Raw genomic sequence first — 15,014 nt, 5'->3', positions numbered from 1 at the left:
TTGCTGTAACACCACAACTTAAGATCAAGAAAAGTCCAGAGATCTAGTCAATAACCAAACTGCAGAGCTATTTCTGGAAAATGAGAACAAATCTTGTTGGGACTGAAATTGAAGTATGTCTGATAAAGTGTGCTTACCCCTCTTTGCTCCTGTTGGGCCAAATATAGATCTGTTTCTATTATAGAAGAAAGCCTCGAGTATCGACTGATGAACTCTGGCTGGTATGAACACATGTGGACTGAAATAGAGCAAAAGATTAAACAATGGGTTACCAGGAGTAAACATAGAGTGAGTCTGGTGATAACAGTCCATGGTCTATATAGATGTTCAGCATGCAGCCGGGAGATGACAACAGACAACATAATTTCAGTTATACTACTTGTAATCCCACTCGTGTCCCACTCGAAATATGTATTTTCTTAGCAGTAAACTCAGTAGTAAGATTGCATTCATATCACCTTTAAATGTGTATTTAACCAATGTTTCAGTGGTGATGTAACACTGTAAAATTTTCAAAATCACTCAACCAAATCGGCGTGAATGACATTTTTATTTGCTGAATTTAACGGATCCCTGGATAAAGTGGCTTCAATTTGAACATGTGCCATCTTTGGTCAAAAACTAACAGTTTCAAGTGACAAATAGGCTTTTAATGTCTTTATAATATACACCGTGTCTTTGAAATGCAAAATCTTATTTTGGCACAAAACTTACTCATTTCAAATACAGGAACAGTTAAGGCTGTAAATTCTGTTTTTTCACTGAAGTCATCCACCTGGCCTGGGACACTGCACACGTCTTCAGTTGGAGGAAGGATGAGGAGAAAGGAAACTTCGGGACTAAGTTCTATAACTTCTATATCATACATTCTGTGTCCTGATACCTGGTCAGCCGGAACACCTGAAACATGAACACAGCTCAAATTCATTTCATGTTTATTTTGATGTTATCGCATGAACTACAGTGCCTTACATTTTCTACTGTTCTGACTTATTCTTCTTGGCAATCAGAAAATAATATTACTCATAACGACTAAATAATGTTCACCTCATATGACACAGGCCATAATACAGTGACACAGAGAGAGTTCAAGAAAAATAATTATATACTTTATCATATACGTTTCCACCCACGCAAATATATATTATAGCAGTAAATCTGGCATCTTGCGAAATGTGGTGCCAGTGTGCAGACCAAAAATAAAAGCTTTTAACCCAATAATCGTTTTCTTGTATGACACATGTTTTGCTAGAGAAGATTGCAATGGTTGCTGAAGACAGTGTCATGAGTAATGCCTTCTCTATCATTCTAAGCAAACAAGAGAATACTAGGCCGCAGATTTGGCTGGGGGCTAAACACACCATGATAACATGTGTATACAAGCAAAGCTCCAATGACTCTACTGTATATACAGTAGACTCATGCTCATATATGTACCATAGCTCATACAGACATGCCAATAATTCCCACTACTGAAACAGTAGAGCTAGGCCGAAGAAGCAGGAGAATCGTCTGCGATCCTAACTTACTACATTTAGGTAATACACCACAGCAGTTATATAGCCCAACACACTGGTAAGTTCTATCTGCATAATTTTTTTTTATGCAGATATAGATAACAATAAAAACATTACTAAGTATGTTTTATCTAAACAACTTAGATGAATTATTGGTTTTGACTCAACTCCATTTCAGCCATATTGTGGCAGGGAATCCTTTGATGAGAATGGCAAACCTATATGCAAGTTTGTTTTGAAAGGCACAACTTACCTAAAACATCTAACAATCTTTGCGAGCTCTTAATGAGATCTTTTTGGAACTCCAGCTGTGCTTCTGATGGCTCAAAGTTTTCATCCTGGTCACTCAGCTTTCTCACCCACTCCCACTCCTCTCTGAAAACAAACCGCACAAAACTGTCAGCACAAACACCACCATAAACACACAAGAATGGCCATTATATCTATGCTCTGCACACTTTATTTAAGTTACTCATATGAAAACAACAAAAAATCTTTCAAGGTTCATTGTCATCAATATCAATCACAGAGCCTATGTAGTATTCAGTTATTTATTTATTTGATTGCTGTTTAATGCTGTACTCAGAAATTTTTCTCTTACATAGAAACAGTCAGTTATATGAGACTACTGGAATGAGACAAATCAATGCCTATGTTCAGACACAAGGTACTTGTCCAAACTTCTGACCTAAAGCTGCAGCCAGAACTTTACTCGAACTTGCAACCTCACTGGTCAAGGGCCTGACAGTTATAGCCAACAGTGTTTCAACCACCCGAATCAGTGAGGTCGCAGAGGATATGATACATAAACAGGATTTTTGAGCCTATTTTAACTGGCAAATTATCAGAACACATAATGAAGTGTTCCATTTTAAGGCACTGTCAGAAATGATCAAAGCCCGAAAAACTCTCGTTTTAAGATGTGTATCTGCACAGTCTGTTGACTGATGTTGTATATACAGGTGACATGACTTTAAAGTAAATGGCAGATCTTAAAGTATATCACTTCAGATTATTGATAGGTAAGCACTTCATTGCTTCAAACAGGTGATACACATCTACAGATTGGTAAGGGGCAAAAAGTCTGCCACTAACACGTGTCTGCCTGACAGGCACAAGTACTGCCTGATCACCCCTTCTTCTACTAATGACTTGTGTTAACCCCAGGAAAACACTTACACCATCGTTTGTTTCACTATTTTGTCATGTCAGTCTTAACAACTGCTTGGCATGTAGCATACTGGAGTTTAGTGAATATCCCCATCTTCAACAGAAATAAATAGCAAGATGAACAACACGAGAAACACTTACTTTGACACATTTGGACACTCCCTGATTTTGGTATAAGGAAGCACATTGGGAGTTTTCTGATGGACCTGTACTCTCAATATCAGGTCCATGGTGCAGCGTAACTTTAAATAGCCCAGGTAGAGGCCCCTGGGGAGGGGTATCATGCTCACTTGGTGATAGAGGATCATCTCCTGCAAACAAATGTCAAAGATAACACTAATAAAAAAAGCACAGTTAGTAGATCAAAAATTTTCATATGAAGTGTAAGTTTTCAATTCTGTCATTGCAAACATTCAGAATTCTCAGGAAATTAGGATTACAAATCAGGATTTCATATTTCATGCTTCACAAACGGCATTGATTGAGTGCTCACATACCGATAAAGAATTCAGAAGCATCTCTGAGGCATCAGACGTCTCTGATCCAGACAAGGAAAGTCTACGCTGAAGTTTAGAAATGGGAATCCACTTGCCCGAGATCAAAGCTACATGTTTAGGATCACGAACATAGTTGACTGTCGTCAGCAGGATGCAGCCACTGTCATCTTTGAGATGCTGATGGTACAACTGACCCAAGTCATGCACCCCTAAGGCATTCTGCAAAAACAACCCAGAAAGTCATAAGCTACACAAAATAACTTAAGAGATAATTTTCACCAAGACATCTATACATCAACAGTGTCTAGACAACATAGAATTAATTTACAGAGGAGACAGTCCAAGAGGCAGCCAGATGAAAAGATGTTTCTCTAGAAACTGATAAAATTGTGTCAAAATAAAGGTGATAAAACTTTTAGAATATATGCGCACTTGGGCCAGAAATATCTCAGCTTAGGCTAGAGAAGTCAGATTATTTGCGTCATATTTCCGTCTGTAGAAACTGGGTGCCAGGTCTGGATTGTAGAGAGATGAGCCGTCTGATAAGGGCTGATATGAGCCTATCTTACAGACTTGTCTCACAAGGCTGTCAAAATGTTTTGACAGAGTAATAAGACAGGCAATAGACAACCTTCCGACAAGAGAACCATATACACACGACTGATACAACCACAAGTAATAATAGAATTACACAACAATTACAGTTGTGATAATGTTAGTGCCCCTGTGCTTAAAATGTCTGATATCAGGTGTCTTTAGTAAGCTGCTGTATTTAGGTATCAAAAACAGCATAATGAAAACCATGCTGTGCATCACTTCACAGAAATATAGACTATACCATTGGCTCTCATAGGATAAGGTAATACATGAAGTGTGCAGGACACCTCCAACCTCACCTGTAGTACAGTGGCTGCTTGTAGAAGTTTACTCCTGAAGTGTGCAGTTCCAGAACTACTCCTCTCCATATCTTGTCGTAATGACTTCACATCATCCCAGGTGCAGGCAATCTGTCGATGTTGAAAAAATATTTTCAATTTCACCAGTAAATTACTCAGCAAATTGATAGACTAACAGGCTATTCTAGTTCAACCCTCTTGCATGCAGGTCTACTGGCTCTAACTAAAATTGTTGAAAGTTTTGGATACATGAGGTCGATAACAGTTATCATGTGATCAATGTTAAATCAGAGCAATCCAGATTAAAAAATTACAGTAATAAAATTGTCATACCTTCATCATCCAATGAAAATCTGCATGAATAGAGGGCGATGTAAAGTTTTCATCTACTTCCACAATTGGGATCTGCTCCTCAGATGTCACTAACACACGATCTTCGTTGTATAATAAACACGCCAAATAAACTCCTCTGCAAACAAAAACATTCCTAATTTATGTGACAACATGATGATGGAAACACCAAAATAAATTATCTGATTGGTGTTTTACGCCGTGCTCAAAAATATTTCACTTATACGACGGCGACCAGCATAATGGTGGATGAAACTGGGCAGAGCCAGGGGAAATCCATGACCATGCGAAGGTTACTGGCAGACCTTTCCACATACGGTCGGAGAGGAAGCCAGCATGAGCTGGACTTGAACTCACAGACCTTCCCACATACGGTCGGAGAGAAAGCCAGCTTGAGCTGGACTTGAACTCATAGCGACCACACTGGTGAGAGACACCTGGGTCATTACGCTGCGCTAGCGCGCTAACCAACTGAGCCCCGCAGGCCCCTAGATTTTAATATGTCTGGGATGTATACAATCAGTAAGCAAGGAAAGGCTTACTTTTCAGTATATCTACTCAATTATCCAACACCTATAATAAGAGGACATACAGGTAACAGTAAATAATATAGCTGACTGTGCTAGAGATATGGGAAATCTACAGTCACAATTGCACACCTTAGATGCAGGTTTTGCGTTCTGACAAGAGTTGTGGGTGGCCAAGATAAAAACATATTTCATTCAAACTGGATGATTAGGCATCTGTTATCTATGCCTGCTGTCGCCTTTTTTTTCTCACTTATTTCTCATTTTCTCTAAACCCACACCCCATCAGACTAAGCCAAACTAACAGCCCTCCACACACCACAAATGTCTTGCTATTTTTAGGTCTAAGGTTTCACATGATTAATTATTATGTGATCCAGAATTCCTTAATTTTGCTAACACTTGCTACAGTCTGTCGCTGAGGAAGCAAAAAGGCCTGCTAGGTAATGTAACTGAGATGATTGTGTAACAAGGTAACACTTGGGCTAGCCTTTCATATTACAGAGCATTTGGCGTCTGTTCAGTAGCTACTCTCAGCGTCATGTGCTTCTTGCTGTAAGTCACCTCTGTGTGTCTCTCCACCCATCCCAGTACAATGCACATATGGCCTTCATAAACCCAAAGCTTAGCCAAGCAGATCAGCCATTCACCTACTTACTACATCATCACTGCCACTGACTACATTCCACAAGCTACTGAACTAAATTCCATACACATATTGAACCGTGACCCAATGACATTAAACACATGGATAGGCTCCCACTTTTTGCCAAGAACACATGGTTTTGCACTAAACTGGTAATAATAAAAAGGACAAAGTGGCAAAAGAATTTTTCATTCAGTCACAAGGTTACATCTACAACAGATTTTTTTCCACCTGAATGTACACATTCGATACCTATCTCTAATCTGGTCTTCTAATGACCTATCTTGTAAAGATCCTGAACTTTGTCTGACTGGCTTTTGCTCCTAAGGCACCTATTATTACAGCAAATAGCAGCTCATGAGAAGGACACATGCTGCTATACATATGCCTTGTATATTTGGATTGAGGTAGACAGAGCCACACACAAGAGGGGGCTTTAAACGAGATGTGAACAACATCACATCATCCAACTGATAACACTCAGCCAGCAATGGCCTCACAATCGGCCCCAACAACACCACTGCCAAAACAGCACCACTAAATCTAACCACTTATCTATGGAATTTATTACTCTGCTAGCAATACCTTTGTGCGAAGCCCATAAACACAGTCAAAGATTCCCTGGTTGTATTTGTCTCACCAGGCATTATTCTAGCTACAGGTAAAACCATTTGTTTAAGCTCCCAGTTATCTGTGCTCCTGTTTGCTGTACCCCTCAAACACAAACACGGTCAGATAGTCAAGTGGCCAACAATGACATCAATTCGGTTAAGCAGTCTACCAATTGACTGACAAGTCTTTTAATCTGTACCCTGATGGAAATAGCTAGTCAATTAATACACAAGGCTGAGATATGAGAATAGCTAACATTCCTGCAGTATCTAGCTGTGAACAGCCTCCTCCACACCTAAGGTGCCAACGGATTCATTGGTCCAATTATCATCTACAGGAAAAGGCCGAAACATCCTACTCGTTTTCTATAAAGATCAAGTAGACAGAGGTTTGCGTATCTATCTGTGGGCACATACATGAGTATTTCATCCCAACCTGTTCTTACATACGTCACACACTGGAACAATCCAGATGGTTGTTTTCAGAGCCAGTGGGAGAACAAGCTTTTTGTTTGTTTTCCAAATATATTGTAGGATTAAGGTTCCCACTTAAGCCTCAAGCACTCTTCAGCAGATGGATGGATATAAAAAGCTGTGATTGGAATGTGTTGGTTTGTCTAAGGATTGTGGCTTGGTGCTTATTACCAGGAAAGTTTTCTTTGCCCAAATTAGCAATTGTAATTTTGTCACCTCTGACTTTAGCAAAATGAAGTGATAGACTGAAAGACTTCAATATTATCCCAATACAGTTTAAAACTTGTAACACCTTGTCCTCTGAGAACAACACACGATTCTTCACAAAACTTCAAAATGTGAAAGACCACATTCTCAAGCAACCCTATAACACATCTTCTGCACCATGCACTCAAATAAGGTAGTATCAGCAATTACCTTACTTAACTTCCATCCAGCTCTGAAATTTGCATATCACGAATATATGTTGTTATTACTCTGTTTTCACTCTGACATGATACTTAACCATGTTAAATGTAAGGGTACAGATGCACTCACAAGATAATATTTGTTACCCTTACCTTCGTAAAGATTTCTGAAACTTTGGAGCCGAGGCAAACAGGTTCTTGATGCTTTTGCGCTTTCTCTGTACTGGCGAATCATTGCCGGAGCCGTTGGTATCTGAGAAGATAACATAAACCATCAATTTCCCTGACTGCTGAATTAGTCAGTGGGCAGAAACAGATCTACGACATAATATTCTTAATCTTATCACGAGATCAATTTTGTAGACCACTGTGACCTTGCCTATAATGTTATGCAACATTAAACTGCTCATTATATGTTTATTTTCAAATACATTTGCATAGATGAAGCAAAGATGTAAAATATTTGAGAACATGTGTTTTCCGTCATGCAGCATGTGTACCGCCAATATCATACACATGTGATTTGACATACTAGATCATGGATGTCTTGGCAGCATCTTTGTGGATTTCTTGAGGTTTTGCCAGAGTCAGTGACAACTGGCAGCTTTATCTACTTTCAGCTAGGTAAAGAACTCACACTTGTTAAAAGTTCACAAGTTAACAGACAAATGTGATGCTACAGAAAGTAACCTCAATAAAGATATTAGAGATGGAACAACTCCCCACAACAGCTTTATTTATCAAATATTCAGTATGTCAATTCCAACTAGTTTATTTCTTTCATGTATGTCAGCCATACAAAATATTTAAGTTAATATATATCATGTTATCCATTTGCATTGTTTTGTGTTTACATTTACATGTGACTAAAACAATGGTTAGTGACAATGGGAGGGTGACTTTGTACTACATCATGTGATACATGGACAATGTCAACCTCCTACCAGGCACACAACTATTATCTGACCTAACACCTCACTCTATACAATACCATAGGACACATGTTTTGACTTAATATTTGAGGTGGTGACAAGTGTGTAGTGACGATGTACTGGTGACAAACACGAACTCCGAACAACTCCCTGGTACTGAAGACAAACACCAAACACACACTGCAAACAATTCCCTGGTACTGGTGAAAAACACCAAGGCAAACTGCAAATAACCCCTCCTCCCCCCCCCACCCCCCATCCCGTCTTCCACCACTGTCAGAATATAAACACTGAGGATGAAAATACATTTTATTTGATAGGTGTTTTACTTCATACTCAACAACATGTTTTGCTTATACCACCGCAACCAACACAATGGTGGGAGGCAAAAGGGCAAAGCCCAGGGGAAGAACTCATGCCCATCCCCATGTCACTCATCCCCAAGAAGTGTTAAGATAATGGCCTATTGTGGTTATAGACTTAGCTGTTGCACACACGAATACTACTGAGGATGGTCTTTCAGTAGTATAGTTTTATGTTGCAGTGTTGTTTCACAAATGTCCAGTTGGTTCACATTTAAGATTCAGGGTTCACTGGTCTGAGGTCAGACTGGCCAGATAGGCTGCTCACAAGCTGTAACTGGAGAAGTCATCAATCCCTCTCACAGGAATGTGCTGATGACAGCTATTATGTTCATACACCTCACATTATCACCTCATTCCCATATCTATGCTGTACCCAGTAACCTGAACTAACCAGAATCCCTGCCATTAATATAACAACTCTGTGAGAACCTTGATAAATTATCAGTGTAGCATTAAACAAACACCACTGTCTCCAATGAAAATACTAAAGCTGAATGCTTCCAGATTTTACCATGAGCAGCAGCCATGTTAGTGAGGCAGAGCTGATGAGTGTGGGAGTTCACCTAATTAGCTGATTAAAGTGGTCAGTGGGACAGTAACCATATGCACAGGTCAGACACTATTCCCGTCTCAGCATCCTTAATGATTGAGATCTCAATGCCACTTCAACCATTTGTACATCTGAAGATGCCAGATCTGGTGGCGGCCGTTCCCTGCCATGACCTGCACAGGTCAAATAAAACCCTTCTAAATGTCTGGCAGGGGCCATAATCACCCAGCCAGCAGAGTACACAGCCCTGCACATTCCTAGCTTTAACATGTGATGAAAGCCAAACTAATTTCCTTACAGTAAACAATGGAAGTTTTTATGAGCTGCCCTCTCCTGTAAGGCCAGTTATTTGTCAGGCAAGAATTCAGGATTAAGGGAGTAGATTTATATACACATGTTCGTTATGCCGACTACCGTCATTAGCAATTTACACAAATGAATTTAGGAAGAACACTTAAAACCTTTTTTTACTTTTACCTTCCTGCTTGGGAACTCTTGTTTCATAGCCAGGAATAGTTTTTATATTTTTTGTTGTTTGCCGAAAGTGCAAAGATGGTGAGTGTGGTCTTAATAGCAGATGCGGCTGTCTACTGGCTATACTAGTACTAACAGCTTAGCACTACAATGATCCACTGCGGTATCAGCTGTAGTCGAACATAACTCATAACATGCCTACAGATTACCCAATCTCACCAGGTATTTTTAGTTTGCTTGACAACTAAACTTTTTTTAGTCTACATGACTAAAGGCTGATTCAAGATAAATATCCCATACTGGGGTATCCTATAGCTGTCTATATTTATTAGATGTGAAACATTCTCTAGGACTAATGCTTGAGCACCAACAGCAGCCCAGATAAATGATTCTGGAAGCAGCCATCCGGCTTACTCAGAATAATCTAAATCTGGTTTGTATTTAGTGCCCACTAAAGTGACCATCTCCCATTTAGCCTTCACAGGCCAGTGAGTAGCAGTCAGGGGTTCCCTTGCAGGCAGGGTGAAGGGTAGGTAGTGGTGAACACGTGTGAAGTCAGGGCCAGGCCCTCTTAATCCAGCCCCATCTGTACTTAGCTGTTTACATAAGGCTAGTGATAGCAATCAGTTTCCCTTCTATCATCCCCAAGTCAATGTTTTCGACTCCAGTAAAGCTGTACCACTGTTTCTCTACCACTGATTAAGACCAGATAAAGTCAGACTTCTCATTCAGACTGGGAAGTTGTGTTTTCCTGGAGTCAAAACTTGCATCAAAACATGTGCTAATTGTCCCATTACCTCATGATAACAGATTGATATTACATGTACAGTTTAATACTTCCCATGATGATGATAGACAATGTGGTTAACATTCCTTCCACAGGACAATCTAACCAGTATTCAGAATAGCTAGAATGAAACCCTACAGCACACCTTGTCTCAATGTATCCCAACTAAAAGATGGAATGGAATGCATGTCTGCCGATGCGTCATATTGTAACTCACAACAAAGTGTTTAAATATTTGTATACTGTGGCACTGTCTGTACAATAATCACTCTGGCATGTATACCACAGAAACCAATTTTCTGCTTTACATGTGCATTACTAATAACTGATTAACCACCACTTCTAATTTATTTTTACACATTACAATTGGTGATCTAGATTTTGTTTGTTCAAAATTAATTATGAAATTGCTTTTACCCACATTTATATTCAAACATTATACAGTCTGTGATAACCAAAGAACAGATATACATGTACTTTGTGAATGGTTTATTACATGCAAATTAAGATGTATATATGTATATATTAAACTTCTGAAGAGAATTTAATACATTTTTAAATGATATAAAGATTGAAAAATGGTATGCCACTATGTACATCAACTCATAGTAAGTAACATACACCTTAACGATCCCAGTCCAGCCCATAATGCTATTAATGTACTACTTGATGGTGTATGATCTGTCGGTGGCTAAACTGGGAGGTAGGTATTTAAAAGTCAGTGATGTGTTTAGATGTAATATCAGAGAGAGAGCTCAGTATGTGTGACTGATCTCACCTTTCAGCTCTGGAGCATTGGCAGGTCGGGCTTGCTTAACCTGTGTAAACAGATCCTCCATCAGCTGTAGTTTTCCTTCTGATCGAGGCTTTACACCCTCCATGTCTCTCCAACCTACAAAACACCAATCATAGGTAACTTCTCAACACTAACTACACGTAGGCTACATCCTAACACCCTCAGATCAGCAGCAATAATCTTATTCTGATTACCCCCAAAAAGTGAGGGTGATAAACAAATCAGCCTGTATATGTTCAATAACATATTGTTATAATCTACTGTTATAATAATTTTCCATAGCTTAAATAAAACTTTATAATCTGTCATTTTCAAGTAGAGTATATGTACACAGCCATTAAGTGTTTTATGACTTCACGTAGCCATTGTTGCATGTCAAATTAAGGAAAATTTCTTCTTTCAGCACTCATTAAGAAGACTACATTGTGTAACTTACTTGATGGGACAGCATAGGGTGGGTTGGCCACTGTATATGGCCCATAACCTTTCATGTTTCCTGCCGCCACTCTCACATAGTACATGTTCCCCTTGATCAGATCGTTGATCTCATACTCGGGATGCTGGATGTCATCTGTTATAGTCTCTCCGGCCAAGGGAGTAAAGTTCTCAAAACAGCTCCATTCCACTACAACGATGGGACAAAACCAGGTTTATAAAAAAAATTTAGTTAGGTCCCTTCACCATTCCAACAACAGTACACATGCTACTCCATTTTTGTCACCGAGGAATGTTTCCTTGCTAACCATAAAATCAAAAGGTGACAAACTGCTCAAGAAGTTTTCCACACACAGAAGTGCTTTTCGAGAATTTGTTAGAGCCCCTGCACTGTAAAAGTGTCCCTGTAATGCTGAGTGATTTGTCCCGGTGACTGTGAGCAGCTCCCTGCTGCCCCTGTTAGCCTCTCCATCCCACCTAGTTACATACAGCAGTTAGCAGGCTACATCCAGTGACACAGTAATACAAGCTCACTCTTAACTATACACAAATAGTCTTCCTTATGGGAACAGGGATGGCCTAGAGCAAGACAGAAGGGGGTCTCCATTCTATCCTAGCTTCTGAGTCAGCAATGTACCAGCCTCCGACATATGAGATGGAGATTACTATTCTTACAGTCCCCCCTCCCTCTTTCCATCCATTCCCATCACACCCAGGGCTTCCCCCACCCCCTGCCCTCCACATCAAACACTTTAATACAGGGGGTGTGGGTGAGCAGCACCTTCAATTCCTGGACAATCCACAATGATACATCCACACCTTGTAGAAATACCAGTGCACAGGTCTACCAAATGATGCATGTTACATGCACAAACAATGCATAGCACATATGAACAAACATTTACAGACTGAATTGTTTGGATGGAGACCTCTGGTTTAAACCATAACATCTATCACAAGAAGGAAGTGACCAGGGGAAAGGTCATTTAAACAAGGTGACACTATGCGAGTATAGTAAATCTATATACGCCTTGTACATATAGGTTGCAGATATAACCTGAGCACACATAACAGTCTTAATCACTGGTTAACTAACAACTTAGCAACAAACAACAGGTAATAATTCAGCTGGGGTGGTTTGGCGGCAAGAAATTAGCAGGCTGAGAGGCATCCCTGGCTGTGAATTAAGTAATTATTCTGGAGGGTTATAAGCATCGACTCAGTGTGTTGCTGGCTCACAAGCCCTCATCTTGAGTTGCGATCACTTGGCCTGCTAAATGTATAGTCCCAAATTGTACTGACATTTATGTTGGCTTCTCAGTCAGACAATTATGTGCATGACTCGGCTCTATTTCAACAAATGTTATTTATTAACCAATTAATATTCCGTCATTTTTCCCATCTGACAGAAGAGCACCACAGGCTGACAGCTCCATATATTTAGTTACATGTAAGCCAAAAATACAGTACTGTGCCTATTCCTGTGAAGTGCTGTCTCCCCAGCTAATTCAGACCACAGACTCCCTTGGGAGGTCGCCACTCTCTCCAACAGTAATTAAGAAACATCAGTTGAAAACAATAACACAGTTAGGCTGTCTGTTGAAACTATCTACTGATACCTCAACCAGTGGTTGATAGTGTTCCCACTGTTTAGTCTAGCCAAACTGAGAAAACTCTATCCACAAACTCTAACCTTACCCAGTCTGTCTTCAGATGTAATTTCAATGTTTAAAGTGAAAGTTATTCACCGCTTTATCAAGTGCACGGATACACGTAGCCAGCATGTACTCAAAGGAGTTCTAACAAGTCTATTCCCAGAAGTAATTTTAACTTCTGATTCTGCTGACTGAGACAGTTTTCAGTAAAAATGAATGTTAGGTGATTCCACAGTTTATACAACTGAGTACTGCAATGCAATTCAGCTATATCACATTCCAGTACAAGATCAAGCTTACCTTTATACCTGGTGACGACAGCTCCATTGTGATTGACTGGCTCATCAAAGCGAACCAACAGAGAACTACTACTGGCCACCCCGAGTAGCACGCTGGCCGGAGCATCTGGGGCCCCTGGCAAGCAAACAATGAAATACAAAATAATTAATACTGCTGTGTTAGTCAAAACCTAGTTAAGAGCAGCATCTAAAAACAAAATACAGAAATGGAATTTTTCACTGATTTAAAAGCATTTTAGCTTTTCAGGCCAACTTTTAGAGTAGCACAGATATTGGTACATAAAAAATAGCCAGACATGTGTAACGCAAGTAGTTAAAACACTATTCCTTGAGGTCTGGGTTAAAGCTGAAAAATTGAGTAAACTGTAACGTGTACACACACAGGAGCAATCCGCTACCTATAAGGCCTAACTTCACAGAGGGTTTCCAACAACCGTGCTTGAATAGCCTCTTTGTCAATTCCCTCCTCAGCTGCTTCATATTCATTGAAGTATTGGCACAAAACTGCATCAGTGTTATCTTTTCTCCAATCATTTGTCCCTACTCATACTCTTGCAGAAGTGGCAAATAAATCCAGGTATTCACAATATCACAATGTTCTTCCAAGAGAAGTGAGCAGCGAGTAAGATTTAGTCCAGCTGTTTCAATGAGAACAGCATTGACTCACACTCGTGGAGACCGCCTGACTATGACGCAGATTTAGGAAATCAACTGGTTTTATACAACATTGTCACATGGGGTAAACTACACCTAAACCGGAACCTCTGCGCCATAGGAAGTGATGTGGCAGATCTGAAGTGGAGGTGGACCTTTGCATCGGTGGGAAAATCTGACACTAGTTCAAATAAGTAAAAGTACTCCAATTACTTTTCCCTTTTAACTTAAAAGCATAAAGGCACAATCCAATTTAGATGCTTTCTAGAACAACAGAAAATCCTTTTTTTTTTAAATGTAATAATGAAACGAGATTTCCTTAAAGGTATATGTAGGGGGAATCCTTGTAGTTTTCTCACTCATGTTATGTAGCTATAAACCGAGAAACTTTGTAATGTATACCATGCATAAATAAAACCATTGAAAAAATAATATCTTGCAAAACTTTCTTACCTCAACAAGTCAATATACTTATTTTCTAAAATAATTTCAGAAAGCATTTTTCACAGTTGAGTTTTAGTCAGATGATGCAAGCAAAACAAGCCACTTCACATGGTAACAATTATGTTCACTACATGCACTTGTGAATAGCTGCAGGTACAGACCTTCGCATGTAACAGGGTTGGATAGGGTATGATGAAGCTTTACTGATACTTACTGACAACCCTTCAGTATGATATCTTGGGGCTTCATGAATTTGATAAGATGTATGTTTCATATTTTGTATTAAAAAGATTGCATGCTGTCTAAAACCACAAAACGTTTACTGGTAGTATTATGCCCATCACTTACTAACTTATTTTACAATCATTTCATCCATTTAACTAAGTCAATATGTAATAGCGTTAGAGGTTTGAAAATACTACATTTAAACATATATATATTTATGCACTTTCACATGCATATAAAAGACCTTAAAATGACACTTATTATGCTAACACTTGAGCTTTTCTGATACAAAATTAAGGAAA

At 39.4% G+C, this 15,014-nt stretch overlaps 1 protein-coding gene across 2 annotated transcripts in view; it reads right to left on the bottom strand.

Annotated features, from left to right (window-relative positions):
* Positions 1-15,014, bottom strand: part of LOC135475401 (ankyrin repeat and fibronectin type-III domain-containing protein 1-like) — a 77,195-nt gene that overhangs the window by 2,597 nt on the left and 59,584 nt on the right. For both annotated transcript variants that reach the window (XM_064755289.1, XM_064755298.1), the window contains 11 exons: positions 13,391-13,504; positions 11,437-11,625; positions 10,983-11,096; positions 7,250-7,349; positions 4,414-4,549; positions 4,081-4,191; positions 3,185-3,403; positions 2,829-2,998; positions 1,771-1,892; positions 715-900; positions 138-238 (listed from right to left, as the gene is read on the bottom strand). In XM_064755289.1, the coding sequence (XP_064611359.1) occupies positions 138-238; positions 715-900; positions 1,771-1,892; positions 2,829-2,998; positions 3,185-3,403; positions 4,081-4,191; positions 4,414-4,549; positions 7,250-7,349; positions 10,983-11,096; positions 11,437-11,625; positions 13,391-13,504 (1,562 nt within the window). The remainder of the gene's footprint in view (positions 1-137; positions 239-714; positions 901-1,770; positions 1,893-2,828; positions 2,999-3,184; positions 3,404-4,080; positions 4,192-4,413; positions 4,550-7,249; positions 7,350-10,982; positions 11,097-11,436; positions 11,626-13,390; positions 13,505-15,014) is intronic.

Source organism: Liolophura sinensis, chromosome 1, assembly GCF_032854445.1.
Source record: "Liolophura sinensis isolate JHLJ2023 chromosome 1, CUHK_Ljap_v2, whole genome shotgun sequence".
NCBI lineage: Eukaryota > Metazoa > Mollusca > Polyplacophora > Chitonida > Chitonidae > Liolophura > Liolophura sinensis.
The sequence above is the reverse complement of the archived record's forward strand: the minus strand, read 5'-3'. Positions and strand labels throughout refer to the sequence as shown.